Below are 27656 nucleotides of genomic sequence, written 5' to 3'. Positions count from 1 at the left end.
AACATAGAAACATAGTATGTGACAGCAGATAAGAACTATTCAGTCCATCTAGTCTGCCCAATTTTCTAAATACTTGCATTAGTCCCTGGCCTTATCTTATATCTAGGATAGCCTTATGCCTATCCCAAGCATGCTTAAACTCCTTTACTGTGCTAACCTCTACCACTTCAACTGGAAGGCTATTCCATGCATCCACTACCCTCTCAGTAAAGTAATACTTCCTGATATTTTTAAACCTTTGCCCCTCTAATTTAAGACTATGTCCTCTTGTTGTGGTAGTTCTCCTTTTTTTTTACTAAATATAGTCTCATCCTTTACTGTGTTGATTCCCTTTATGGCATATGATTATCTGTAGCTGGCATGCTGTTCAACGGTTTTAATTGCTGCATTTTGTGTTTCTTTGACTTTCAGGGATCATTGGAAAGGAAGGAAGGCAAGCTGCCAGGAATAGTGATTATGCAATTCCAAAGTTTAAACATTTAAAAAAGATGCTGCTAGTCCACGGGCATTTTTACTATATTAGGATAGCAGAGCTTGTTCAATACTTCTTTTATAAGGTAAGTGCAAATCATGGTCAAGCTGAAATACATGAAGTCACATTGCACACGTCACATAACATTTCATTTGTCTTTCAGAATGTGTGTTTCATTTTCCCTCAATTTTTATACCAATTCTTCTGTGGATTCTCACAACAGGTCAGTGATTGTTCCATTAAATAATATTGACTATCAGTATGAAATGCATACATTATGTTAATCAAAGTTCTAATGTCACTACAAATAAAAATGAATACACATACTTAGGACCAGACAGACAAATACAACATGTTCAAAGATGACATAAAAAAAAATGAAAATGGGGTGTCATGAAATAAAGATTGACTGATTTTTTTGTTATTTTTTTTTCATTGTTCATTGGCACAAAAGCATCCCATGGATAATTTAATATTTTTTAATTCAAGCATATTAATGTGACAGAGTTTCGCATTTTCTTTAAGCATTTGTGCAGTAAGTGGTGGTTTTGTTTGAAATTCTGTTTTGTTGTTCTTCGCTAGTTACTACCACTATAGCTCTGTAATACCTACACATGGTAATAGTAGTATGTATTGTATATTTTCTTATTTGTTTTATTTATATAAAGTGTTTTAAAGGTCTCTCCATTTTCTTGTTATTATCTATATTTTATGAATCTCTTGTGAATCTCTACTAAATTAACCTTTTTTTTGTTTTTGTTGTTGCAGCCTTTATATGACACTGCTTATCTAACACTGTACAATATCAGCTTCACATCTCTTCCTATCTTACTATACAGTCTAATTGAGCAACATGTTAGTGTGGATGTGCTAAAGAGAGACCCTTCACTGTACAGGTAATGTATAAAGCCAGATTTCTCAGTATAAAATAATGGTTTATTGGATGTTTGAGACTTTTCTATACAAATTGAATTTACTGGAAAATATTTCATACAAAAGTGTACACTAATCAGCCACAATATTAAAACTACTGACAGGTGAAGTGAATATAATTGATTATATTGTTACAATGGCATCTGTCAAGTGGTGGGACATATTGGGCAGCAAGTGAACAGTCAGTTCTTGACTTTCATTTGTTTTTAAGCAGGAAAAATGGGTAAGTAAAAAGATCTGAGTGACTTTGACAAGGGCCAAACAGTAGTAATGGCTAGACGACTTGGTCAGAGTATCTTCAAAATGGCAAGTTATGTGGGGCGTTCCTGGTATGCAGTAATTGGTATCTACCAAAAGTGGTGCAAGGAAGGACAACCGTTGAACGGGTCACGGGCTCGCAAGGCTCATTGATGCAGAGCGAAGGCTAAAACGTAATGTGTTCTGACACCATAATAGAAAGAAGTCAGAACACACAGTGCACCTCAGTTTGCTGCGTATAAGGCTGCGTAGTTACAGACTGGTCAGAGTAACCATAATGACCCCTGTCCTCTGCTGAAAGTGCCTTCAGTGGGGACATGAGCAATAGAAGAAGGTTGCCTGGTCTGCTTTTAGATTAGTTGAGTTGCTGGGTGTGTGCTTCATTTACCTAGGAAAGAGATGGCAACATGATGCACTATGGAAAGAAGGCAACCCTGTGGAGGCAGTGTTATCCTCTGGGCAATGTTGTGCTGGGAAACTTAAGATCCTGTCATTCATATGGATGTTACTTTTACACATGACACCTACCTAGATATTGTTGCAGACCACGTACACCCCTTCATGGCAATGGGGTTCCCTGATATCAGTGGACTCTTTGAGCCAGGGCCGGTGCTTGGATTTTTAGGTACATAGGCAAAGACACAATTTTCCGCCCCCCCCCCCCCCCCATGACGTCATATTCTGGCTCCCGCAGCATCAGCAGACAGCGCGCGAGGGAGCAGAGCAGAGAGGTTAGAGCTCCCTCGCCGCGCCTGATCACATCACAGCACTGCCGCGCCGGGGGTCCAGATGGTGGCCAGCAGGAGGGAGAGCTTCCACCCAGAAGCCCCCTGGGCCCCCAGAGCCCGTGCGCCCTAATGTGCGCCTTATGGACGCGCCGGCCCTGCTTTCAGCTGGATAATGCACCCTGCAACACTACAAAAATTGTTCAGGAATAGAATAGCATAGAATTCAAGGTGTTGCTTAGGCCTCCAAATTCCCTAGCGCTAGAAGGCATTGATTTAAAAAAAAAAAGAAAAAATGTGATACCATGAAATCTTCAGCAGAGAAGGTTGAGGTTCAGCTGTGGTGGTCTAAATAAGTCTTATGATAACTGTTAAACTTTCTGTCATCAGATGTCCCAAGTCTTGATTTGTTATTTAAATATTACATATAAACCTAACTCTGCTTCTGTTTCCACAGGGCGAGAATAAAACTTCTATCTTTAGGTTAAATTTCAAAGATAGGTGGCCGTAATGTAAAGGATGAGCTTGTATAGGTAAAGTCAGATCTGGAAGCCTTTATAGACAGGTACTCTAAATGAAACCTTACATATTAACATACTATCTAATCGGGCAGGAGGTTGTTTAAATCTTTAAAATTATCCAGATCTCCACATGCTGGTTCTTTTCTCCAAGCAATCTTCTGTCCATTCCAAAGGCTTTGTTTGCCGGAGGAACATTGTAGCAGTTCCAAATATGGTAGCTAAACTTTAAGTTGCTCTTCCCACTGTTTTCTCTTACCTTATTTACCATATAAAAATATATTATATATATTTATTGCAGCAATCATGTGTATTACATTATTTTTCTTGTGCAGAGATATTGCAAAGAATGCATTGCTTCGTTGGCGCCTGTTTATCTATTGGACCTTTCTGGGGCTGTTTGATGCAGTTGTCTTTTTCTTTGGGGCATACTTTTTATTCGACAATGCCACTGTGACTAGCAATGGGCAGGTGAGTTCTCCCAGATAAATGGCTATATCCAGCCGTATTTCTAAAGATCAGTTAAATAACTCAAAAACAAGTCCCATTAATAAAAGAGGAGACTATGGAAAGTCAGATTGCCTCTTCTTCACAGCATTCCAAATGAACTACGAATGTCGACATTTATCCCAGAGTATTTTTTTGTTACAGATTTATTTTGCTTTGCATGGCTGATAAATATTAATCCTCCTGAACATAACTATGGTTGCATATAATTTGTTAATAATAAAAAAGTGGTATCTGATCTGTCTGATCTGGAATAAAACACACAGAGGGTGTTTACTAAGCAATCGTGGTGTTATTCTTCAAAGCCTTTTCATTGGAAATCAGGCCCTCTAGCACAACCAATGGATTTCAATTTGAGTAATATTTTTATGATATATCACTGTTTAGCCAATCTCCCTCACCTCTTTACATGTCTTTCCTAGATCAGAGACAGACTATCACTAGCTTCATTATTATTTTTATTTTGGTTTTGTTTTGTTATTTTTTTTCTGCTTTCTGTTGATGTTTTGTGCTGTGTATTTTTATGCATTCATTTCTTTTGATTCTGCGCCTCTACTTCTGCTCAGCTAATGACAGCCAACACCTACATGGTAAGAGACAGAAAAGCTCCTCTTCTGTTTTGCTGTGCCCTTCTGTTTCTATTCTGACTTTTTTTGTTTGTTTTGGTCTGGCAGGTCATATGGCTTTTTTAAAAATAGTTCTAGCCTCCCTAATTGTAACCCTACAGTAAAGTTTTACATTAAACAGCACTATTACTTATTAACCTGTAAAGGGCAAAGTACACCTGTTAGTGCTATTTAACTAAAATATACAAAACTCATGGTAATCTGTAAAGTGGTGATTACGTAAAAAGGTTTTCATACTCTATCTATCTCTCTATCTATCATCTCTCTATCTACCATCTATCTATCTATCTCTCTATCTCTCTATCTATCTCTCTCTCTATCTATCATCTATATATCTATCTATCTATCTATCTATCTCTCTATCTATCTCTCTATCTCTCTATCTATCTATCTATCTATCTCTCTATCTATCTATCATCTATATATCTATCTATCTCTCTATCTCTCTATCTATCTATCTATCTATCTATCTATCATCTATTTATCTATTTATCTATCTATCTATCTATCTATCTATCTATCTACTATGTATAAACTGCAGTATACCTTGGGAGAATTCTGTAAAAAATAACAAAACCATTGAAACCACACGTATGATATTGTACATGATTCTATTTGCTAAAGAACGATTCAGCCATATTAATCTATTACATACCAGAAGGATGTTCCACTTACTTGTCAACAATACAGTGCCAAATGCACTATGGCTGTAAGGCATATAATTCACTGTGATTGGGCATAGCAGCACATAATAGTAGATACACAAGCAACTAATATAAAAAGAAGGAGGTCACATGCACTTTTACTCTCCACACATAGTCTGCGGTTAGCAATTTTAAAATTTTTAAAGCCCTTGAAAAAAGTCAAAATACTATCGAAATGTAGTAAATGTAGATCTTTTGTAGTCAGAAATAGTTATTGTCCAGATTATATTTTAGATTAATTTCACATGTGCTAGCCATTATTAAGCATAGGATTCCATAACACGCACCAAATAATCCCTGTTATGATATACTTTGTTCTTTCTAGTTCTGGAGAGCTCTCTATCGGGGTTATTTAATAGAGTGTGAATTGACAGGAATACAAAATGAATTTCAATTTAATTTGGACCTGAAAACATACTGACTTTTCCAATTTCCAATTTTTTTTTATTTTTCTTAAAATTTAGAATTTTCTATTCATTTACTTTGCGTTCCCTACAGTTTACACTTTATTAAACATCCATCTTTAGTGTATTTTACTGCATAGTTTGCTTTTAGCACCTCTCTGAGATACATCCTTCCAATTCTATTGCTGTGCTTAGCAGTATGCTAGTTTATATCACCATTGATATGTTTGCCAATAATCTCTGGTTTTATGTATGTATTTTTTTTATAACAGATGTTGGGAAACTGGACTTTTGGGACTTTGGTGTTCACCGTCCTTGTATTTACAGTTACCCTCAAGGTAATAATGACGTCACACCTGCAAATAGAGTTGTTTTTAAAACGCAGTGAAGCAAACCTTTTTAATACAATGTGATAATACATAGAGATTCAAGAAAGAGGTAGACAATTCCCAGATTTTACTAGTAACATGACGTAAAGTCATGATTTTATTAAAGACACGGAGGCGAGTATTATGCATAACTCTTTCTTTATTTCCTCAGCAGCAAAGATAGAGGAATATAAATATTGTCAAAATGAAAGAAAAAACTGAACAGGCATAACAGTCAGCCAATCACATAACAGAGGAAGTAGCTATATAAGTCCTGTGTCTCCCACAATCCCCCTCTTTCTTGCGAAAACCGAAGACCAGGTAAGATAACGATGTCCCACTTGATCCAAACAGGAAACGGGAAACAATACGAAAACTTCAAGCTAAAAAAGATAGAAAAATATGGTAATTTCCAAACTCAAAACTGTAGACTTACCAAACATAACCGTGAGGAGCCATACAAAAAACTGTATTCTGAAATAGAAAATATATAAAATTAGGATCCAGCATAAAATGGTCAAGATCATCCAAAACATGATGCAAACACATGATATAAATACATGATATAAATACAGACCTAATTGAAAAGCATACCTGAATAGCACCGAAGCATCTCATTTCCCAGAATCCACACCGGGAGGGTGGGCGGGAATAATACTCGCCTCCGTGTCTTTAATAAAATCATGACTTTACGTCATGTTACTAGTAAAATCTGGGAATTTTATTAAAGACACGGAGGCTCATATTATGCAAGTTCAAAGCTGTGCCACTACTCGAGATGCGATGTGTTCAATTGGTCTGAAATAGAAATCTCGAAAGGTCGATTCCCTGGACCAGTCCGCCGCTCGCATAATGTCTTCTAGACGACATCCGACTGAGGATGCTTTCGAAGCCATCGCGCCCCGCACAGAATGAGGCGTAAAAACAGAGGTGTCTATACCTGCAGAAGATAGTAGCCAACGCACCCAACGTGCCAGAGTAGGTGTCGAAACTGGCCGGTGAGGTGACTTAAAAGATAAGAACAAATCATGTAGATCAGCGGAGCGAAGGGAATGTGTAGCATCCAGATAAACTTTGACGCAATCTACTGGGCAGAGTGCCGGACAACCAGAAAACCTCGGGTAAGTAAACGACTTGGATGCCGACTTCGTCCTCCTGGATATGTCAAAAGTAACACCTTCTGGGGTGAATGCAACGGCGTCCCAATCCAGGGCCCTGACGTCAGAGACCCTCTTGCAAGAGATCAAACAGAGTAACATCACCAGCTTGGATGACAACCGTTTCAAAGTCAATTCATGGTTAGGGTACCACGATGAGAGGAACTGCAACATCACGTTGACATCCCAAAAGGCAGAGAAACGAGGCCGAGGAGGACGTGCAAGGCGAATACCCTTGAGAAGGCGACATACGAAAGGATGTCTGCCGACAGGGGAACCATCCAAACCCCTGTGTCCGGCCGAAATAGCCGAGCGAGATAGGTTGATCGTGCGGTACGCTTTGCCCGAGTCAAACAGGAACGTGAGGAACTCCAGGATCAGATGTAGAGGGGCAGATACGGGATCCACTGCCCGTTCCATGCACCAACCAGACCACGATCTCCATGAAGCTCGATAAGCCGTTCGTGTGCCTGGGGCCCAGGCGTTATCGAGGAGCAGGAGAGTTGTTTGCGGAACGTCTGAGACAACCCAAGGTCCCCTGAAAGGAACCATGCTATCAGGGGCAACTGGTGTTGCATCACCAGGTCGTGTGAGTTCCCATCCGGATCCAGAAGGAGGTCCTGGAAGACTGGTATCAACCGAGGGAAATCTATTGACAACTCCATCAAGCGAGGGAACCATGGTCGAGATCTCCAGAGAGGGGTGACCAACGCCACACGACAATCGTGGCGAACCAGTTTCGAGATCGTGCGTGCGATCATGTTGAACGGGGGAAAGGCGTACAGGTGACCCTGCGGCCAGTCTTGGAGAAAGGCATCTGTCGCCACCGCTGCCGGGTCCGGCCTCCAACTGTAGAACTTCGGCAGTTGAGTGTTCAACCGAGATGCGAACAGATCCATCTGGAATTTTCCCCACAACATGTCCAGACCCTGGAACACTGAAGCGTGTAAATGCCAGTCGCCAGAGTCTCTTAAGTGTCTGGAATTCCAATCCGCTCCCGAATTGTCCAGACCCGGAATGTGTTCCGCCGTCACTGAGACGTTGTTGTAGAGTCAGAACTGCCAGAAATCTTTCGCTAGAATCGCTAACATTTTGGACTTCGTGCCGCCCAGGTGATTTATGTAACGGACCGCCGACACGTTGTCCATCTTGAGCAGAACGCAGCAATTCGCCCGCCCTGGGGTAAGGCTGCGGATCGCGAATGCCCCTGCCAGAAGTTCCAAGCAGTTGATGTGTAACGACTTCTCCACGTCGGACCATCTGCCTCCTGTGGAAACGTCTCCACAACGAGCGCCCCAGCCGTGCAAGCTGGCATCGGACTCTATCACTACGTCCGGGACGGAGCCGAAAATGGCTCTCCCGTTCCACGCCTCCATGTGTGCCAACCACCATTCTAACTCGTCTCTGGACTCCGCGTCCAAGCGTATCCGGGATTCGTAGGAGTGGCCCAGTCGAAGGTGTGAACCTTTGAGCCGTTGGAGGGCTCTGTAATGTAGTGGGCCCGGGAAGATCGCCTGAATAGAGGCTGCGAGGAGGCCAATAATTCTCGCCAATTGTCTTACTGACAAGTCCGAGACACGAAGAGCCCTCCGGATTTCCTTCCGAATGGCCTTCATCTTGGAATCCGGTAGAAATAAAAACTGTTGGACGGAATCCACTTTGAAGCCCAGGAATTCTATCGACTGGGCGGGGGTCAGGACCGATTTGTCCCAATTGATCAGAAATCCCAAACCTTGTAAAAGGTTGGTCGTCCATTCTAAGTGTAGTAGGAGGTCCGCCCTTGACTGGGACAAGATCAGAATGTCGTCCAGGTAAATAATGAGGCGGACCCCTCGGGTTCGGAGGAATGCCACTACCGGCTTCAAGAGCTTGGTGAAGCACCAAGGAGCCGAAGAGAGACCAAAAGGCAGGCAGGTGAAGCGCCACCGACGGCCATGCCAAGTGAAATGCAGGTAGTCCCTGCAGTCCGCAGCAATGGGAACCGTGAAGTAAGCGTCCTTCAGGTCCAGTTTGGCCAGCCAGTCCGACTGGCGTAGAAGGTCTCTGAGGCAGTGTATGCCTTCCATCTGGAAATGTTGGTAACGCAGGAAAGCATTGAGAGGGCGAAGATTTATCACGGGGCGAACTCCGCCCCCTTTCTTTGGTACTAGGAACAAATTGCTCGTAAAGCCTCTTGCGGCGAACGGCAGTTCCTCTATTGCGCCCTTGGACAACATTTCCACGACTTCCGCGGAAATCATCTCGTCCTGATCTGGTGGAAGAGACAGCTCTCTGGGGGGACAAAACTGGACAGGCATAGAAACGAACTCTAGGCGATATCCCCTTACACACTGTAGTACCCAAGCATCTGATGTCAGTGCCACCCACCTGTGGTAAAACAAGGCTAACCTCCCCGCTACCTGAACCTGAGCGGGAGGGGAAGAAGGGGTACTCACCGTAAGGACGTCTGGTTGGAGCGCCACTGCGGGGGTATCTGGAGCCCCAAGCCCTGCCTCTGGCTGGGAAGAAGGTGGGTGCTCTCGGGTCTTGGAAGCCTCGTGACGGAAAAAAGGAACCTCTGGGTGCTCGGAACGAGCCTCTGTAACCGCGGCCAGGCGGACGGTTCCTGCTACGCCCGGCCCCTCCAAAAACCTTGGGCGCGAACATGCGCTTCATGTTCGCTTGCGCCTTATCAATTGCGGTAAAGGTCTTCACATAGGAGCCCATGTCTTTGACAAAGGAGGAGCCGAACAGTAAGCCCTCTTCAGTCGGGTCAGGTTCTGTCACCGTCATAGCGGCCAGCTTAGGGTCGATCTTTAGGAGGATCGCCTTACGCCTCTCGGAGGACATAGCTGTATTAGCGTTGCCCAGCAGGCATATAGCCCGCTGGACCCATCCAATGGCCACATCCATATCCAAAACTGAGTCTCCAGATTTGGCAGCTTCGAGAAGCTCGTATAACTTTGATAGGGGCCCCAGAGTATCCAGGATCTTGTCCTGGCACCCTTTCAGGGAGTGGTCAAGGCCCTTCTTGGGCTTCCAGCCCGACTTATTGAGAAATTGGGCAATTTGGGGATCAATATCCGGGGTTTTGCCGGCGGCGCCGGGGAGGGAAGGCCTCGGGCATTCGGCGCGCAGTTTATTGCGGCCTTCTTTAGAGAGCGGGGTGCGAATACGCGTAGCCACGTATTGGGCAATATGGTCTGGGGGAACCCACTCAGCGGACCTGGGGTGCCGCAAGTCGTCAGGGTCGAACAGGGGGTTACCCTGCGGGTCAAGAATCGCCTTGGTATCCCCAGAGGCGTCTAATAAGTGGCCACTGGCCTTGGCAGAGGAGCCCGAGGGGGTCACGCCCGTAAGGGGCAAATCCTCGCCAGATTCACCTTCGTCAAAGGAGTCATATCCCATATGGTCGGACTCATCCTCCACACTCCGGTCGGTATCCGACCCATCATCTAGGGCTCTAGCCCTTTTCCATAGTCTAGCCTTTTTAGCCCGGCCAGGGGCTCTTTTGCGCGTGGGGTGCGCGCTATCAGTGACCGCTTCTAGCGTGTCATTCATGGCAGGTAGCACCTGCATCGAGGAGTGGGAGCCGACATTTTTGGATTTGGCCTTAGCCTTACGTGCCCCAGGCACTGTCTGGGCAGGGGAAGGGGACCCCCCACCCTGGGAAGTTGGGGTGGTTACTGCAGGTACAACCATAGAGTGCAGGGAGTGGGTAAATGAGGAGGAGACAGCCCCCATGGCCGAGGCAATAGCCTTCTGCAGGGAGGAAGCCATAGTGGCTTCAAGCAATGCTTGAAATTCCTGAGAGGCCATAGCACTCTCAGTAGTCTCCATGGTAAAGTCCCCTGAGGGATCTGTAGGCCCATCATCCCTATCCTGCATGCTGGCTATAGTTTGTAAGAGCAAACTTTAGACTAACGAAATGGGGCAGGAGAGAACTAAAAGGGTTGAGTAACCCACAGAGAAAAAGCAATAAGAAATAGTCAGACCGTTAGTGTGCCCGGGAGGGATCGAGGCGACCGACTGCACGGCAACTAGGAGGCAGACCGCATGGAGGTCCGTCCAAAATGGCCGCCGCACGCGAGGGAAGTGCTCGCGGCCGTGCACCCGTCGGGGGAAGGGGCGCGTGCACTCTGCCCGAGCGGTAAGACCGTGGGCGGGCAGGGAAGTGCACGTAGCCGCGGTCGTGAAGCAAGGACCGGCCGCGGCAAAAATCACTGTTTGCACCCGCGAGGGAGCAAGGGAAAGGCAGGGAGAGAAAAAATCTCCCGGTAAAGGGGAAAAACCCCCAGGGATCCCCAAGGCACACTAAGAGCACAACAAATAAAAACGATGCATATACATTTAAACAAGGGATGCATCAATAAACACAACACCAAAGTAAAATCAGTAAATGGCAATAATAACAAGAAATACCACAATCAAAGTACAACAAGTAAGAGAGCTAAACATGGATACTTAGCTGTCTGAGGAAGCAGCAAAGAAAGAGGGGGATTGTGGGAGACACAGGACTTATATAGCTACTTCCTCTGTTATGTGATTGGCTGACTGTTATGCCTGTTCAGTTTTTTCTTTCATTTTGACAATATTTATATTCCTCTATCTTTGCTGCTGAGGAAATAAAGAAAGAGTTATGCATAATATGAGCCTCCGTGTCTTTAATAAAATCTGTGGCTCTCCAGCTCTTCACGATAGCGTCTCTTACGATTGTCAACAGGGTCTGCCAGAGTTCTATTTCAGCAGCAAAGAGTTCCTTCCTCAGTTCCAGATTTAAAAAAAGCACTCCAAGTACAATAACCACTAAAGATCCCTGTAGTGGTTATGGTGCCCTGGATCTCCCCGGTAAGTAGTCAAACATTGTTCCAACTGTTTGGCTACTTACCTGGGGTCCACATGTAGTGGTTATGGTTAAGGGCACCATGCCCATAGAATCACTGCATTAAGAATGTATACTGAGTATATTCCACGTTTTCCAGTTGCAGACATATAAATATCCTTTTTGTTTACAGCTTGCTCTCGATACACATTACTGGACATGGATAAACCACTTTGTGATCTGGGGGTCACTTTTATTCTACATCATCTTTTCTCTACTATGGGGAGGAATCATCTGGTAAGAACACCACAATACTCTGCCATTTTGCAAAATGGTGATTTGCTGTGACCCTTGGCAGTGCATTAACAATTTCTCTATGTGAGGGACACATGCCGTGTATTAATAGACCTGCTCATGACAAGGGCTTTGAACATTTTAGACACATTTATTTTTAGCATAACAGATTAAATATACAAAGCCACAGAATGCATCCTCAGAACTGGCTTCCACATGTGCACGTGTTATAAATATGATTATCCCAAATGATGAATTATGTCATATAAAATAGAAACACAATATTCTTGGCTTTGCCTGGCTTCACACATTTCCATTAGATTTCCTAATCCTGAAAACTGGGTGCTTAAAACATATTCAGTGTTTGTTTGTTTGTCTGACATTTCTATTCATTCATTCGACTTTCTGATGAATGAATGGATGAAATTTCCGTTCGCATGCCAAAGTGGGCATGCGCGGGAATTTCATAGCGTTATCTAGTGTGGGCAGATGACGTGTCCCACAGGGACTTCATCTACCCACACAAAGATGGCGGCGCCCAGAACCTAGGTCCGGGCACAAAATAAAGTTTAAAAACTAGGTAAGATGGGGGGCTTAGGGGCATTTGGGGATGTAGTGGAGTCGGGAGGGGGATTAAAAAAAAAAGGGATTGTGCCGCTTTAAAACAAAGGTTTTTACATCACCATTTCCATTGCACATGTGTGAGCATGTGACATGTTTAATCATCATGCTATGTACAAATATAATATTATTTTTTACAAACATGTATCTACCCCTTTGTATTTGAAACTTCTTTTTTTGTAAGAACATTTAAAGCGCTCCCTGCCATCGCTGCAGACGGAGTTAGAGGGTGGAAGTGTAGTTGCTGGCAAAATGGTTTCAAAACCCAAACTAAGCTGTTTTTTTGCTAGATCTTGCTTCCCAGCACTTTAAACTTTGTTTACTTATCCCTGTATTTAACAAACCTGTATATTTGAGGTCTGAAATAAAACTAAAGCAAATGTAGACATCCACAGCTACTGTGTGCCTTCATGTTATCTCCTTGTCAGTAATGGTTCTGTCCTTTGTGAGTGGCAGCTCAGAGAAAGCATACAGAGAAGAGGAGAAATGAAAACATGTTTCTATCTCTCCTCTCCATTTGCAATGTGTGCTCTTGTTTTGCCTGCTCTGAACTGCCTTATGGCATAATTTGCTAATTTGTTTATATAAATGTAAAACAAAATAGAACATCTCGTAATAAAATGGTAATACAAGTTACGTGTGATTGTCCATGTTTTATGCAATGGTTTAAATTCCACAGCAGTGACATATATAATTTAAGATTCTGTTTTTCTTAGACAGTGGTTTTGTGTATCTACTTTGCTACTTGATTTCACTGCGTAATACAACACATACTCTGATTGGCAATGTTACAGCATTCAATGTCTGTGCCCCTAGGGTACATTTTAATAATTAACTTTTACTGTATTGTGAGTGCCAGGCTATACTGCATGGGTATTGTGTTGCAGAGTTGTTCAGGTGCTTTGTGCTTCTTCTAGTTAATAATTACAAACAGGACACATATTTAGCCAACATAAAAAAAATAAAAACATATTCAGGAAATCGTTTTCCACCCAGAACTGTGTATAGACTTTTTTTTTTGTCAATCATAAGTTTTATTGAGGCACAAGATAAGATGGTATGACATTCATGTTCATTGGTGACAGGTATACATTAAAGAATTTAGAATTTAGAATCAACAAGCACAGTATAACATATTTGCTCACTTAGCGTTCTGAGCTTTCCACCTATTGAGAACTTAGGTCTCATTTGTAAGTGAGAAATAATAAAGAACAATAAAGACATAGTTACTATGAAAACGGCTTGTATGCAAAACCGAGAAATGGGCAGCTATATGGCAATCGAGTCAAATAAAATCACCACCACCACAGCAGGTATAACGAAGACAGAAATAAAACCTCTAGCAGCATATCTATAGCAAGATATGGCATAAAAAGCTATTCAATGGGGAGAATCAATAGACATGCAGGCCAGGCAAAAATAGATAAACCTAGTCGGCTGTGTCAGAGAGTAAGGGAGAGTTAGTCTATGCAATGGCTGGGTAAGGCCTTTGTGAGAGACCATAGCGGCATCCTGTGTATTGCTCTGAGAGCCAATTTCTCCAGCTATGGGTCACAGTCCGAGCCCTGAGAAAAGCCTCAACAAACTGGTGCACCGTATATAGACTTTAGGCTGTCTGCTGCTCTAGACCAGTGAAGGCTATGCATCCCCTTCCCATAAACTTTACCACGTATCCCCACGCATACATACCTTCATACAACTAGCCATTCACCTAGCAACACAATCATAAATACACACATTGATACACAACATACATAGGCACACAATCTCAGAGACAGTCACATACATGGACAAATAATCACACGCAGCCACAAAAAAAGCATACAATGGTACTAGATACAAATATCCATGCACACCTGTCGGTTCCCTTAAAATGTAGTCTTTATTTGGAACACAGAAATTGAGACTTTTCTCGATTTCTGTGGCACATAAAGACTGCCTTTTAAAATAAACTATTGTTTGCGCCTGCATATTTGTATCTAGTACTATTAGATTTTTTTGTGAGAATATGTCCCTCCCTGTCTGTGCACCATCCTCTCCTATTGCAAACAAACAAACAAACATACACAAACATTCATGCCATGTCACATATAAACATACACACAATCACATAGACAGCATTATACACATATATATATATATATATATATATATATATATATATATAAACAAAATAATGATTTAGGCACTCACCCCTGAATGGTATGTAGATATATCTTGCCTTCGGTGCCTCCGACGTCCCGTATCGTTGGATCCCGTGGTCCCGTAACGACGTATCGTTGGATATATATATATATATATATATATATATACATGGATACACAATCACACACAGCCATAAACATATATAGACACAAAATAATGTACAGCCAAATATAAACATAAAACACACTTACAAAGACAGCAGCAAACCTTCATAGTCATACAATCACTGACACAGTCACATACATATATAAACACACAATTGTATACTCAGCCACATACATAGTCATAGTCAGTCAAACTTTAAACAATCACTCATACTCATATACAATCATAGAGACACTCAATAACGCACAGACTCCTTCGTGGTTCCCCTGCTGAATGGCACAATAACAGGCAGTAGGTGCTGGTATATAACTTTGTATTCCAGCACCCGCTGCCTGTAACTGCAAAATATTTTAGGCTGCTTCAGGTCTTATTATGTGGACAGCCACCCACTGTACAGATAAAAACCCTCCTCTTCCTATTGCCCTACGCCCAACCCAAGGCCTCGATAGTAAGCCTTTTTGCTTTTTGCGAATAGACCTGCCAATACTAGATATGCAGGACATTCCACACTGCATGGTGGGGAGCCCAAACTGACATGTTGCCAAATAATGCTGTTGGTTAAAGAGAGGTTAAAGAATATAGCTTGAAATGTTTGAAAATGTTTGAAATGTTTAGACAAATGATTATTGTATTTTTGTTACTGCTGTACACTGTCTGCACACTGTCTGTGGTTGCTGAAGAAATACATACTCTATAGTTAGACTGTGCCAAGTCTTTGTTTCTCCTGCATTTGCTGCATAGAGCTGATAGGTTTCACTGACGGGCAGACAAAGAAGTGCTTGGTATATAGGGGCCGTCTGTGCTATCCTGATACTAAGTGAGAAGGAATTGCCAGGAATTCAAAGTGAAGTTCAAATTTAAAGGGACACTATAGGCGACAAGATTACTTTATCTCAGTGAAGTGATCTGGGTGGCATGTGCCCAGTTTTAACACTGAAAGCCTTGACATTCTACCTTTCTGCAGAAAGGCAATGTTTTCACTGCAGGGTTTAAATGCATCTACAGACTGTCACTCAGACAGCAACGAGAGACGATTCCGCAGGAATAGCACCATAAACTTTGCTATTGCAATCAGATGTGCTATTGCCTCAATGATCCAAGCCAAGGAAGCGAGACAGCATCAGAGTGGCTGGCGCTGCGAATGAGAAAACACAAGTAATCTACCTCTTTTGCACTCTTTGGGTGGGAGCTGGAGACCTAAATGGCCACCAGGGTACTATAGCTCTGCAACTGTAATTTAAAAAAAAAAAAACAGACTAAGTCTTCAGTGAATACTATTCTACCAATCTACTTCCCTAATACTTCCCTTACCTTTTGTGTCACTTTACCCCACTCCAGGGGCGTATTAGCCGCGAGGCAAACAAGGCATTTGCCTTGGGCGGCATTTTCCAGGGGGCGGCAAAAAAAGCCGCCCCCAAATGCCCAAGGCAAATGTCTTGTTAGCCTTGCGGCTAACAGACATGCCGGCGGGCTGCTAGGCTGGGCAGGCGGCATGGGTGGGCAGCCGGCGAGGGAGCACTTCCTCTGAGATGTCTGCTCAGCTCCCTCGCGCGCCGCAGAGTGAGGCTGGGAGCCGGAATATGACGTCATATTCCGGCTCCCAGCCTCACCCTGCGACGCGCGAGGGAGCTGAGCAGACAGCTCAGGGGAAGTGCTCCCTCGCCAGCCTGCCGTCCGCCAATGCCGCCTGCCCAGCAGCCACTGGACCACCCTGAGGAAGAGAACCCCCTCCCCCCCAGCATTTCCAAAGGTAAGGATGCTGGGGGGGTTACATTTAAAAAAATATGTGTTAAAAATGTGAGTGTGTGTGTATGTCTGTTAGTGTGTGTATGTATGTCTGTTAGTGTGTGTGTATCTGTTAGTGTGTGTATGTGTCTGTTAGTGTGTGTGTGTGTGTATGTGTCTGTCTGTTAGTGTGTGTGTCTGTTAGTGTGTGTGTCTGTTAGTGTGTGTGTGTATGTATGTCTGTTAGTGTGTGTGTGTATCTGTTAGTGTGTGTGTGTGTCTGTTAGTGTGTGTGTGTGTGTGTGTATGTATGTCTGTTAGTGTGTGTGTCTGTTAGTGTGTGTGTCTGTTAGTGTGTGTGTGTGTGTGTGTGTGTGTGTCTGTTAGTGTGTGTGTCTGTTAGTGTGTGTATGTATGTCTGTTAGTGTGTGTGTGTGTGTGTGTGTGTCTGTTAGTGTGTGTGTGTGTGTCTGCTAGTGTGTGTTTGTGTGTGTCTGTTAGTGTGTGTGTGTGTGTCTGTTAGCTAGTGTATGCGTATCTGTCAGCGAATGTGTGTGTGTGTGTATTTAGAAGGCGGGGGAAGGGATGGGTGGGGGTGGCGGGGGAAGGGTTGGGTGGGGGTGGCGCGGGCGGGAGGGGGGCGCCTGAGTTTTGTCCTGCCTTGGGCAGCACAAAACCAGGATACACCACTGCCCCACTCCCTCTAGCATGTAAGCTCATGGAGCAGGGCCTTCAAGCCCTCTGTTCCTGTGCGGCAAACTAGTCTGGTTACATCTACATGTCTGTTCGTCCACCCACTGTAAAGCACTATAGAATTTGTTGGCACTATATAAATATATTATTAATAGCATAAGGAATACACATTTGTAGTCATAGAAACATAGAATGTGACGGCAGATAAGAACCATTCGGCCCATCTAGTCTGCCCAATTTTCTACATACTTTCATTAGTCCCTGGCCTTATCTTATAGCTAGGATAGCCTTTTGCCTACCCCACGCATGCTTAAACTCCTTTACTGCTATTCCATGCATCCACTACCCTCTCAGTAAAGTAATAATTCCAGATATTATTTTTAAACCTTTGCCCCTCTAATTTAAGACTATGTCCTCTTGTTGTGGTAGTTTTTCTTATTTTAAATATAGTATCCTCCTTTACTGTGTTGATTCCCTTTATGAATTTAAATGTTTCTATCATATCCCCCCTGTCTCGTCTTTCCTCCAAGCTATACATGTTAAGATCCTTGAACCTTTCCTTGTAAGTTTTATCCTGCAATCCATGAACCAGTTTAGTAGCCCTTATCTGAACTCTCTCTAAGGTATCAATATCCTTCTGAAGATATGGTCTCCAGTACTGCTTACAATACTCCAAGTTAGGTCTGACCATTGTTCTGTACAATGGTATGAGCACTTCCCTCTTTCTACTGCTAATACCTCTCCCTATACAACCATAGTCCTAACGCTATACTGTTCCTTTTCTCCAAAGTGGGCAAACTTTTGCTGAGAGATTTTTTCTAATTCCACTATTTAGATCAAAATTTTGAAATACGCTTTGAATTCACAGAAATCCTCACTTGAGTGTAGAACCCTTTTAGTGGTTGAAAACTCACTTTTGCACTTTGTATAGCTGGAGCTGAACCAGTGCTGAGAACACAGTGATGCTTCAAATGGATGTTGACATATTATTTCCCTGTGCTTTGTCATTTGAATTTGATGTAACACGTCTCCACCATGTTTCCATTCTAGGCCTTTTCTCAATTATCAGAGAATGTATTACGTGTTCATGCAAATGCTGTCCAGCGGTCCTGCATGGCTGGTCATTGTTCTTCTCATTGCTGTCAGCCTTCTCCCAGATGTGCTGAAGAAAGTAATATGCAGACAGCTGTGGCCCACAACCACAGAAAGGATCCAGGTAAATGAATCAGAGCAGCAGTGAACCAGATCAGCTGCCTGCGCTATAATCACTTTATATATGTGTTTGTTAATTTTTTGTTATTATTATTATTATTTTTATTTTATTAAATTGCAGACCATGGTTCCTTTTTGCTTTTGCCCTTGATCATGTGTTATTAATAACACAATCTGATTTTCAATGCCAAGAAATCTGGGTGCATTTTATTACTTGACTAAGCTCAGTGTTAAGAATACAGGATGTATACAGTGACATTTAGGCTATCTATATATAGATATATTTTAATGCATTAAATATCAGTTTTAAGTCACATGTCTTTGGCGCTAAACAGTGAATACTAGAATTCTAACATTCTGATTAATCAAGAAGATAAAAGCATAGTTTAGACAACCACTTTTTTATTTGTTAGATCAAAATGGAAAGCATGGGTATAGGGGCGTATAAAGATAATCAGGGTATTTAACGCAAAATGCCAGTCCATTATATAACCTGCTTCTTGCCTTAACCTGCTATAAATATATGCATTTTTACAGATGTGTTTTTTAACTAATATTTCACATTCAAAAGGGAAGAAAAGCTCAATGTATAAATAGAAATTATAGTATTTTTTCCGGTATCTTAACAGCTTGAGACTTTAACCCCTTCATGACAATTTTCATGCACTTCTGCATTATGCCACAGTATGACGGAGGTGCAAGAAGGTGTTGTATGGAGGTTACCATAGAAACTATGGCAGTATTATTAGAGGGAAATAAATGGAGGTCTAAATTTTAAAATATTAACCGCAAATAAAGCACACTTTGAATTGCAATGTAAAAAATAACACTGTGGATATTCTAGAGTGGTGCATGTTCCGGCAATTGTGTTGTCATCTTTTAATGATGTCATTTAGATTTGTGGTTAAATCTAAATGGAAGATTAAAACTATTAATCCTTAAGAGTCTCATTACGTCAAAACAAACCATGAAATGATATTGATTCCATGAATCAAACATCTCAAATTCTCACGTGACTGCATTGAGCATTTTTTCCTGTACACTGCACTAATATACATTAGCAAAGCTCTAGTGTTTAATCAAATGTACCCCTTGTGTCTCTTTTTTTCCCCTCTTCCTTTCGCTGTACTGTCTTCCAATCTGCTTTTGCATAAATAACTGCTATCCCTGCTTAAACATTAATGATGCACATGGTTACCTGCTGCCACCTACTGGGGAACTTTCAGACTAAACAGCCGTGCCTTTCTGTTGAGCAGTCAACCATCTTTATGCTTTCTCAGACCTCGAGCAATATAACTTTCTAATGGATTTTAAGGTGATATTTCTTTCTGACTTTTGCATGATTGAAAATTCTACCATTTCTTTGGTTTCCATATGTTTACGTATATATAAGAGCTTTTCCATGACTCGTAAACCTCATTGCTCCCATTAACAGTTGGCACCCCAGCTTATATTGGTACTGTATAATCTCTGTTGTAGCTGATTTTTTTTTTGGCTTACTTAGGTTAATAGGTCCAGTGTGGAACCCATTAGATATAAGTAAAATGGATTACTTTCTTATCTCTTAAATAATGGCCCCTATGTGCCATGGGGAGTTAGAATATTGCGTATATACAATTGATATTGATTATAGCTTACTGGATAAGATTAAAAAAAAAATAAGTTTGAGGGCGTTAAAAATAATAAGTGGAAGAATTATTTGTTCTTTAGGAAGTCTTCTTTAGTTAAAATACTGGCCTTTGACCATTTTGTATGTAGAAGGTGTCTGAAACAATGGACTTTTAGGCATCTATTTTCTTATAGGTTAAATACATATCCTAGAAAATTTGAAGCGGAAAGGAATAATATTAAAATGGATAAATGATAGGCAGTAAGTGGCCATGTCTGAGACTGACCCAAAAATGATAATTTTGCTGCTCATAAAAAATTGCTCCCATTAAGAAGAAATCTCCAAAAATGTAGAGTGCTGTGGCTGGAGCTGTGGCCCAGGGGCAGACTTATATCAAAATATATTGACAAATTAACTACTGTCCACCATTTATGTAACTACAGTGTGGTTTACAACAAAGTGAAAGTATTTGTTAATTCAAGCTTTATTCTGGAACATAGAGTAGTTTAAAATGCATTTGTGTTAAATGTACCTCTACGTTCACAAACACCATAGATACATACAAAATGTTATGCTCCTAGAAACGAGGGACAGAAGGCTTAGGATCCAAAGCTGGGCCTGTCCATCTTAAATAGGGACACTTGGTGGGTATACATTAGACGGTCAATGTATTAAGGTCACGATATGTCTATCTAGACAATGGGAGCAAGGGGTACATATCTAGATAAAGGCTTAGGGAGAATGTAGGACTGTGCCGTCGAGCAAGATATAGGATGTAAGACAATGGCAAAAGTTTAATAGCTTGTCCTGTTTGCATCCCAACTCGAGAGTTTTTAAATGGCTGTCATTTCAAAGGAAACCTACCCATTAGCATATCAATCCGAGCCCATTGCCATACTATACAAGATATAAAAACTCACCTCATCCATATATTCTATGTTTATTTTATATTCTAGGATTACTATTACATAGGTGACTGCAAGTTCTATTCATTCTCTGAACTCCTCTGTGACTTTTCCAACCTGTCTGTTGGTATGTTGTTTCACCCCAAACAAATCTTAGGAACCACATCTGTGATACTGTTGGGATTACCAGATGAGAAGAGATCTTAGTTCTTTGATTTGTAGCATATCCTCCCATGGAACTAAATCTGGAATATCTGTTTGCCAGTGCCATGCTATAATGCTATATTCTATTCTTATACATATTTGATTTGCTATATTTGATGTTAGCCATACCAAATTCTGGGCAGCTATTTTCTGATGCAGCATATGTCTTACTGACCATCTCTTCTTTAAAATCTATTCTTTAAGATTTTTTCCCAGCAGTATTATGACTGTTTACTAACAAAGGAGTGTCCATAATGTTCATGCTATTGTGATGCTAAATAAAGTTGTTCAATTCAGATAGAGGGCTTTTGGCCTTGCAGCAAAAACAAATTAAATTGCTCAGTTTTGTACTGGGGGTTGCATGTCAGAACACATTTTGCTTCATTTTGCACTTTTTAAATACTTATCCCTTCTTCTTCTTTGAATTCAACATGAACATGCATACAGTCGTAATCAAAGCTATAGCTCCTCCTGCAGACTATTACACAGTTCTGCTCATTCGTCTCTGCAGAGTTGTTGTGCTTTTCATGTAGACAATCATGCTTGTGTGATCTTATGAGTAACATTAATATTACAGAGCTTTACAGTCAATGGCAAAATCTTTGGAGGATTTATATGCTTTGGAAAAAGCAATGTTTCCATTTTACTCATGTGCTTGCTTCAAAAATGAGATTCTTTGTCAGCATTTTCATCTAACTCTACATATTGATTTGTATTTATTTTTAAGCAATCATTTCATAAAGCCACTTGCTTTTAATACCCGCTGTCTCGAACTAACATCAGCTTATCATTATTAAAATTACTACTCAGTCATACTTAAGGCAGTTGGAACAAAACATGAAGATTTGTTCTAGCCCATGCCATACATGGTTAGTCATCCACCAGCTTCTGTCATCACTGCTTTGTGCAGAGCACCAAGGGTATATATAGAGGTGTTTTTTTCTCCCAGGGCAGAGATGAAACCGCCAGGGTTATTCATTATAGTGGTAATTGTATAGAATTCAAACAGATTTTTCAAATTCTTGGCCAAAATCGTCTAATTAATTTTTTTTATTTTTAAATGTCCATTTCTCAACTCAACTGTTTGACGTAACATTTGGCTTTATACTTTTAATTCCTGAATTTTCTTTCTCAATTTCATAAATAAACCTGTGAAATGACAAAAGAAGCACACATTTAGTTTAGGTAATAACAGCTTTTAAATAACTGTGTAAGTAATTTAGCATCAGATAAAATCATCATAATTCACCAAATTGTGTTCTAAATATATTTTCTTATAGGTTAAATACATATCTATGCCATTTTTGATGTTGTATGGTTCTATAATACCATCTCACAAAACTAATATCCCAAGATGCTAAAATAAGTAGGGGATTTTGGCAGCCAAAAAGAGACTACCCATCTTGGATAGGGACATTTGAGAGGTGCCCAGAGGCCAGATATGTGAGTTTTAATATTGTGTATATTCTTCTGTGACAATGTTTTCAACTAGCCAGATAGCATTGCTCCATATATCATTATTGAAATATGTATTTGGTTCTGCTAATGGGCCATACTGCGCATAGGCTAAAATTCAGTATACAGACTGGCATCATTTTAAGTTCATACTCAAACAATATCTGGTTCTTTGTTTGTTTTTCCTTTTAATAACTCAAACAAAGGAGTTCCTAAAACAAAAGATAGAAACCTATTTGGCTGTCAGGCAATGCCTACAAGGGGTTAACACTTATAATCAACCAAAAATATATATACTAAAAGTGTGCCAAAAATAAAGTGGAACACCACTAGAGGAACTGCCTCCTAATCGTACATAAAGTTTACAGAAAAGTTGTATTTATCTTTTATTTAACCCCTTAAAGACCAAACTTCTGGAATAAAAGGGAATCATGACATGTCACACATGTCATGTGTCCTTAAGGGGTTAAAAATCTTTAAAACCAAAATTGGATATAATATAGTGAAAAGAACACACACACACATAAACTAATGTGATAACACATAAAACGCCAGCGGATAATATTAGTGAGAGTAGCAATGTTTAAGCTGGCAACAAAGTATAGTAACATGTAATAATATATGTAAAATATAAGATAGCTCCATGTGCATAGCAAGAGAAGACTGCTGGAGTAAAAATTTAGATATGGATACACAGCTCATTAAATGTTGCAAACAATTCATACAACAGAGAGAGCTGACTTTGAACAAAGTAACAAACAAGGTGGAAGAATTGAAAGATAATCTGCAGAAAATATTTAATGTAGCACATTTTGATGGATCTAAATATTGGGTTTATATCTGGTAGAACTAATTGAACTAAATTAGATTCTGATATCCCAAAGATAGTAAAATAAGGGTAAATGTAGCAAAACGTAGCTGCTACTCTCACTTATATTATCTGCTGGCGTTTTATGTATTATCACATTAGTCTATGTGTGCGTGTTGTTTTCAATATATCATTTACAATTTTGGTTTTAAAGGTGTTTTAAATTAAAGATAAATTAAACTTTTCTGTACACTTTATATACGATTAGGAGCCAGTTCCTGTAGTTGTGTTCCCCTTTATTTGGGGCACACTTTTAGTATTTAAATTTGGTTCTTTGAATTGTAATCCAGAAATCATGTTACCTCGAACTGTTAATCTGCGCTAGATTTGCAGTGGATATAATATTGAGATCACAATAATTTGAAGCTAGCAGTACGCGAGACAATAGAAAGCAAAATACTTTTATTTCTCTAGAAAAACGATACAAATAAAAAAATTATATTTATACACAAGTCCTTTTGCTCCATGCAATACCATTGCCAATGCTTAGGAGTGTTCAGCAGATATCTTCGTGTTTTCCTCATCCCTGCAGAAGTTATTGCAGCAAAAATCAGAAATTAATGCAGTGACGGGCGTTGATGGGCCACTCCTTGAAGAAACCACTGCAGCTGACAGATAAGTGCAGGAATTGCGTGGCATAGGTACCGTATTCTATAGGTGTGGACATTTTGGAGTTTCCTCCTGGTGTGCTTAAACTCTTTGTATATTTTTCCTCCAAACATTTTTGCTATGACTGTTGCATACATAACAAGAATTGTGTGCTCTCTGTAACTTGCAATTTGTAATCACAAGCTTACTGAGTTATGAAATATAGTGCATCAGTTCAGAACGTTACTTACGTAGCCTGTAATATGAGCCTTAAAAATGCCAAGCAGCTCAAAAAATAGTGATCACATATGAAAAGGCACATCTTTGGAATTATTATATAATGAAATAATAAGGGTGGAGTGCTAGTAGTATCTCTTTTGGGGGTTAAGTTATTCAAATTATGGAAAAAAAAAATTAGGCGTTTACTGTGTAAATTATACACAGCTTATGTTACTGAACACTTAATTCCCATAGGTCTGCAATCAGAGTATTGCACATCCCCCTGGAATGCAAAGGGTTAAAATAAATTATTTTCCATAGGTTTGCGTCTCCTTAAATTCAAGACCATTTTTGAAGGATGGAGATATCATTTGAGTGATAGTAAAATTTAAAAGATGACAAATGCAGACTTGCGGCTACTCACAATGATGAATTTAAACTCAAATGACTGAATTCCATACTTACATAATAAAAATGTATGTGTTGGGTATGTTATGTAAATCTACCCAATATGAATATACTCTAATTATTGTTTCTTCGTCATTCTATCCAGCCATTTATAACCCTTTAAACATTAACCTGGTTGGGTGTCTTCTGAGGCCAACCAGACCCCTAGTATATAGACCTCAGAATTATGGGTAGGACAAGCTAAATTATTGTATTTATACGGAGCTTCATAACAAATGGTCACAACTGTTGTGAGCAATGTATACGTATTGATCACAGACTGTTCTTTTTAGAAGATTGATTTTGATAAGATAGCTTACACTACATCTTTGTGGCAATGCATGTTCCTCTTCAAACGTCCATGAGTTTATATCCGTATAATAAAGTCAGTTAAGACTATGATTCTTTCACTGTAATAACTCATATAATTATTTGGATTTAAAAAAACAATGTCTATCATTTTCTAACTTGTTATTATTTGCTGATGTTTACTCTTCTCTTTACAGAATGCTTCCAGCCAATCCCGGGACCAGGTTTCAGAATTCACACCACTAGCTGCTCTGCAGAGCCCAAGTTACCAAAGCAATGACTTCAACAGTGATGCAACTACCAGGTCTAATTCTCTTTCTAAAAAAGTGATGCTTACTCACTGGCAAAGAAATGATTACTTTAAACTCCCATCCCTCTTTGGCCATTCCAACTCCCGCTATAGTTCCAACACTGGCACATACCTCAGTAGATCAGGGTTGGAAACATCTGTATGATCACCACAGCAAGCCTTCAAGAACTTGATTCTGCTTTATTTTTTTAATTATTTTTTTTTAATGATTTTGAGGATGCAGCAAAATGAATGTTTAGTAGAACTTTCTTATACCTATTGAAACGCTAATAGCTAATACTTCCAGATAAAAGAAGAACTCACTCCTCTAGGCCTTGCGGTTAAAGTGTATGTTTTTTTTTTGAACGCACATCATCATGGAACAATTGTCACAGTCTGGTACTGTGTGCCTGATAGCACTATACATTTTTTAATTTTTTTCCCCAAAATTACATATGTTTGTTTTAGTCATGCTTAGTATGCTTCAAAAATCTCTCTATGACTACTGTGTATGTTTAATTTAACGGGTTAATATTGGGTAGCCTTCACTGACTCTGGTCTCATTTTTTGTTTTCCCTGTCTTTTTGTTTGTCCACTTAGACCAAGCTGGTGTTGCCTATGTACTCATTTTGTCTCAAGAAATACTCTGTAAAAGTCATTTCATTGTAAGTTGCCAAATTAGTTTTATTTTTCACGTGTGTCTCAACCCACACCGTAGCTATAGATCACTATATGTGTTGTTTGTTTACGTTGTGTGGCTTAAGCTGTCTATGGTAGGTCATATAATATATATATATACATATTATATATATATATATATATATATATATATATATATATATTCTAGCAGTGTCATAGCATACAGTTCTACTAGTATCTGTAGGCACCTAATCAAAACGCTGCTTGTTAAATATAGGTCTCAATGTCTGCCTTTATGATCACAAACTCTTGCCTCTTATTTTTTCACGGTAGGTCAAGTGTGTATGTTTTCTGTGAAAAAAATGTGCATATTTATGTATTTACATCGGCGCGATTATTTTTTGGTAGAAGGTGGTTGCTCATGTAAGCTTGTTCAACTAGATGAGTTTTTGATGGAATGACTGATACATGTAATAACAATGTACAAATCTTACAACCATAGATGAATTAAAATTAACCACTTGCCTTCTGTGGAAGTCTGGATTTTACAAAGTTTCTATAGCGGATATGTGATTGTGCAAGATCCCTTGTCTTTACATTGTGTTGCCCAAAAGTAGTAAATGTATTAATTACTTGATACCTTTCATGCTCTGGTCACTCTTGGAACAAAGTTTACAGCATAAGGAAACAATTACTTTTTTTAGATAAGAAAACATCTATTGATCATTGGTTAGAAAACATGCTTGTTTCTACAATGTTAAGATAAGACATTATAATAAGTTTGCTATGGCAGGAGTGTTTATCATTGAAAACTAGTTGTTTCTAACTCAACAGGTTCAGAGATCTACTTTCCATACCAATACATTAAGCATTTCTTAACACAATATAGGGGTGCACTGTAGTAAAAGTAATAATGAGAATACTTATCTTAAAGTGTCTTAATATCTTAAATATACCCCAAATGAAGATAAATGTGTAATTAAATCAATGCATATTTTCATTTGGGGTATATCTACTATATTTAAAAAAAAAAAAATCACAAAATGTTTCCATTGTAGTGTTCCTTTAATCATTTCACACAACTCAGCTGAACTTGAAATGTCCGGGATCCTGCCAGTGCGTTTTGCTCTGATGTCAACACATACCATGTACAGAGTTACCATGCCACGTTTAACTTCTGAGTTGGGCATTTGATATATTACGGATTATTCTCAAATGGAACTAAAATGAAAACTTCAACCAACTTGGGGTTTATGAAACAAACTAATCCTAAACAATTAGTGCGCTATTTGTGATATTTCTTATAGTAAAAAAGCAACTGTGAGTCATAATGACTGAATTAAGTAAACTCATCCTGTCTCATTTAGTTAGCAGAATATCAAATAACAGATGATCTTTGGGAAGATAAAGAGCTTAATTTTTAAGAGCTGGCGAATAAACTCCACATAACAATTTATGTAAGTACAATCTCTATCCTGTCAAAGCTTAGTAACTCATATGCTTCTTATCTGTTAATGAGCCTCCCATATGAAATTATGTAAATCTGCAACAAAGGCACTCTAGGGCTCCTCTAGGGATTTTAGAGCTGTTGGACTCAGCAGCCAAGAGTACTAAAGGGCAGACAGAGCTCTATAGTTTCTCTGTCTCATATCAGTAACTAGGTAAACCGTCTTATTAAATTGCCCACAATTAGTGATGTCGCAAACATAAAATTTTCCGTTCGCAAACAGCGAACGCGAACTTCCGCAAATGTTCGCGAACGGGCGAACCGCCATAGACTTCAATAGGCAGGCAAA

General features: G+C 40.2%; 1 protein-coding gene across 6 annotated transcripts in view; it reads left to right on the top strand.

The window, feature by feature from the left end:
* The window catches only part of ATP11A (ATPase phospholipid transporting 11A), a 202101-nt gene extending 175719 nt beyond the window's left edge, over positions 1 to 26382 (top strand). Inside the window, exons 22-30 of one of the 6 annotated variants that reach the window (XM_063459730.1) lie at positions 412 to 557; positions 636 to 695; positions 1241 to 1368; positions 3242 to 3377; positions 5420 to 5485; positions 11667 to 11770; positions 18167 to 18332; positions 25130 to 25236; positions 25822 to 26382. In XM_063459730.1, the coding sequence (XP_063315800.1) occupies positions 412 to 557; positions 636 to 695; positions 1241 to 1368; positions 3242 to 3377; positions 5420 to 5485; positions 11667 to 11770; positions 18167 to 18332; positions 25130 to 25236; positions 25822 to 25873 (965 nt within the window). In that variant the 3' untranslated portion in view covers positions 25874 to 26382. Of the gene's footprint in view, positions 1 to 411; positions 558 to 635; positions 696 to 1240; positions 1369 to 3241; positions 3378 to 5419; positions 5486 to 11666; positions 11771 to 18166; positions 18333 to 19554; positions 19644 to 23901; positions 24027 to 25129 lie in introns of those variants that run through there. The other 5 variants (XM_063459743.1, XM_063459737.1, XM_063459753.1 and 2 more) reach the window with 5 other exon arrangements.
* Positions 26383 to 27656: the final 1274 nt, after the last annotated feature.

This window comes from Pelobates fuscus, chromosome 1, assembly GCF_036172605.1.
Source record: "Pelobates fuscus isolate aPelFus1 chromosome 1, aPelFus1.pri, whole genome shotgun sequence".
In the NCBI taxonomy this organism is placed as follows: domain Eukaryota; kingdom Metazoa; phylum Chordata; class Amphibia; order Anura; family Pelobatidae; genus Pelobates; species Pelobates fuscus.
Note: the sequence above shows the minus strand (reverse complement) of the source record. Positions and strands in the feature narration are given on the sequence as shown.